The 2,259-nt window shown below is 28.4% G+C and overlaps 1 protein-coding gene across 1 annotated transcript in view; it reads right to left on the reverse strand.

Moving 5' to 3' along the window:
- The window catches only part of LOC109342428, a 2,634-nt gene extending 2,505 nt beyond the window's left edge, over positions 1-129 (reverse strand). The window contains exon 1 of the mRNA XM_019580413.1: positions 21-129. Coding sequence (XP_019435958.1) covers positions 21-129 — 109 coding nt within the window. The remainder of the gene's footprint in view (positions 1-20) is intronic.

Below are 2,259 nucleotides of genomic sequence, written 5' to 3' on the forward strand. Positions count from 1 at the left end.
GTTGTTAAGGATGTCTGTACTCCCGGTTGCTTTCCCACTAGGGTCTTGGCCTTTCGGCAATTGATGGTGATTGGTTGGTGGAATTGCATGAGCATAGCATGAGAGATTACTTAATTGTGGTGTATACATTTCAATAACTAATATACTAACATCATTCATCATTGTGCATATTTGTTATGAGTAGAGATAATAATTGTTGTGTATATTAATTATGGCATTGCAATTGTTTGTGTTGCTCTAATGTTATGATTCTTTATAAATCCACTTCGTCGCTTTTGCATGATTTAATGTCTTACTCTCTCTATGTTGTTTGTTTGTTTGTATGTATGAATGAATTGTAGGTGGAGCAGCTGAGTAGCTTATTGAAGATTTAAAGTAGTGTAGTTTGCCCATGACTCTTGAAGGCCTTTAGTTTTATTTTGTTTAATTGTATTAGTACTCTTATACTCTGGCAGGATTACTTGGTGATACATCCACACTTTCTTGGTATTTTAACATGATGTTGATTTTATTGGAAAAGACAATATCTAATATTATCTTGGGAGACAATGGTTTAATATACTTAGGGAATTTACTTACTACACTTCTTATGAGGATTAAGAATAATCATAAAACCTTTTTGACAAATTTCTTTTATCTTGAATATTATCTAGTAAATTATACCTTGAAATTATATATCTTACTATTTGCAAATTGGGGTGTTACACATACCATTAGTAGTACAAAAAAAATTATTAGCTATACTTGATGAATTATGGATTTTACCTAGTACGATGCTTAAAAATCTATTAAAACCTTATACCTCTATATATACATTAAACTCAAAAAATTAACATCTTTGAAGATTTTAAACATGGCTAATTAAATTAACTCGTAAAAAGTTTAATGTTTTAAACCTACTTATCAAATAAAACATATGCATCATTTTATAAAATGCAAAAAGTCATCACATGTGACCACGACTTTGTTGTAAAACCAATAACTATGTTTTTATTAACGGGTCAGAGTCCTCTCTAAAATTAAAGAAAGAAGTAATAATAAATATAAAGATAAAACTAATAGTTTGTGTTTTATGAGAGGATTCTTTTAGCTACATGCTTTCAAGTTTCACTTTTCTATTCTTCCTTAGGTGTCCTTCTTTCATCAATTTCCATGTTCATATTATCTTTTATTCTTTAAAATATTTAATATTTGCTTTGTTTAATGTGTACATTATTGCTTTATGCTTTCCCTTTTCTCCATTTTTTTCTTTTCTTTTTTGTCTATTGACCATTATGCTTCTCTTGATACACGTGGCTTGATTGTGTTTGTTTCCTTTTTATTTTTTATATTTATTGTAGCATAAACTATTTGATAGAAGAATTAAGTGTTGATTGAATTAAGTGTAGATCTCTTTATTTTGTTATATAGTTTGATCAAACAACCCAATAAACTATTTTATTGTAATGGATAAATTTGTTGAGTCTTGTTAATGTTTTTTTATTAATGCCCAGCCCAACAATTGCGCACACATTAGAAGTGTTTTTTTAATTATTCATCAAAATAATCACTTTCTTTCCGAGAGAAAAAGCTTAATCATACTGACCATTGATTATGAAGTAGCCACTAAACACATTGCCTAATTCATAACGTTCTTTTGTTGGAGATAAGAAATTATTTCTAAGATTTGAATGTGTAAATTTTGTCATTAAGCAATAACATTACACATGTATTATCAAGCTAGTGGTATAATGTCTCACTAGATTCCCAAGTAAAAGATCAAAGGTTTAATTTCTGTGAGCGACACTTGTTAGGAGGGCAGTCACATGCCTCAAAAAGATTAATTCCTTATCCATAGGGTAATGTGATACTCTTATTTTATGAATCACCGATACTTCAATAACTTTCACGTATTCATATATGATACACACAATTTCTGATACTTCATCGATACCTACTCATAGCGTATCAAAATTATATTTTTGAAAAATAAATAATTTGTAAATCTAATACTTTCTACATACTCTTTGGTACTCTTAAAATATTTTCCCGATAAGTCATAGACACCTAAACTATCATACAGTAACATTTAAGAGAAAAAGACATAACACAATTAAATAAGTACAAGAGAGAAACATAAAAAACATAGTAGTTAAAGAAAAAAGACAAAACATGTGTATTACATAGAGAATGAATAAGAAATACATAATGTTGATCATCGATTAAACGAGATTGATAATATTCTTATTTACTAGAACTAAGCAATAATTTCTTATGACT

The sequence above is a fragment of the Lupinus angustifolius genome, chromosome LG03, assembly GCF_001865875.1.
Source record: "Lupinus angustifolius cultivar Tanjil chromosome LG03, LupAngTanjil_v1.0, whole genome shotgun sequence".
Lineage (NCBI taxonomy): Eukaryota > Viridiplantae > Streptophyta > Magnoliopsida > Fabales > Fabaceae > Lupinus > Lupinus angustifolius.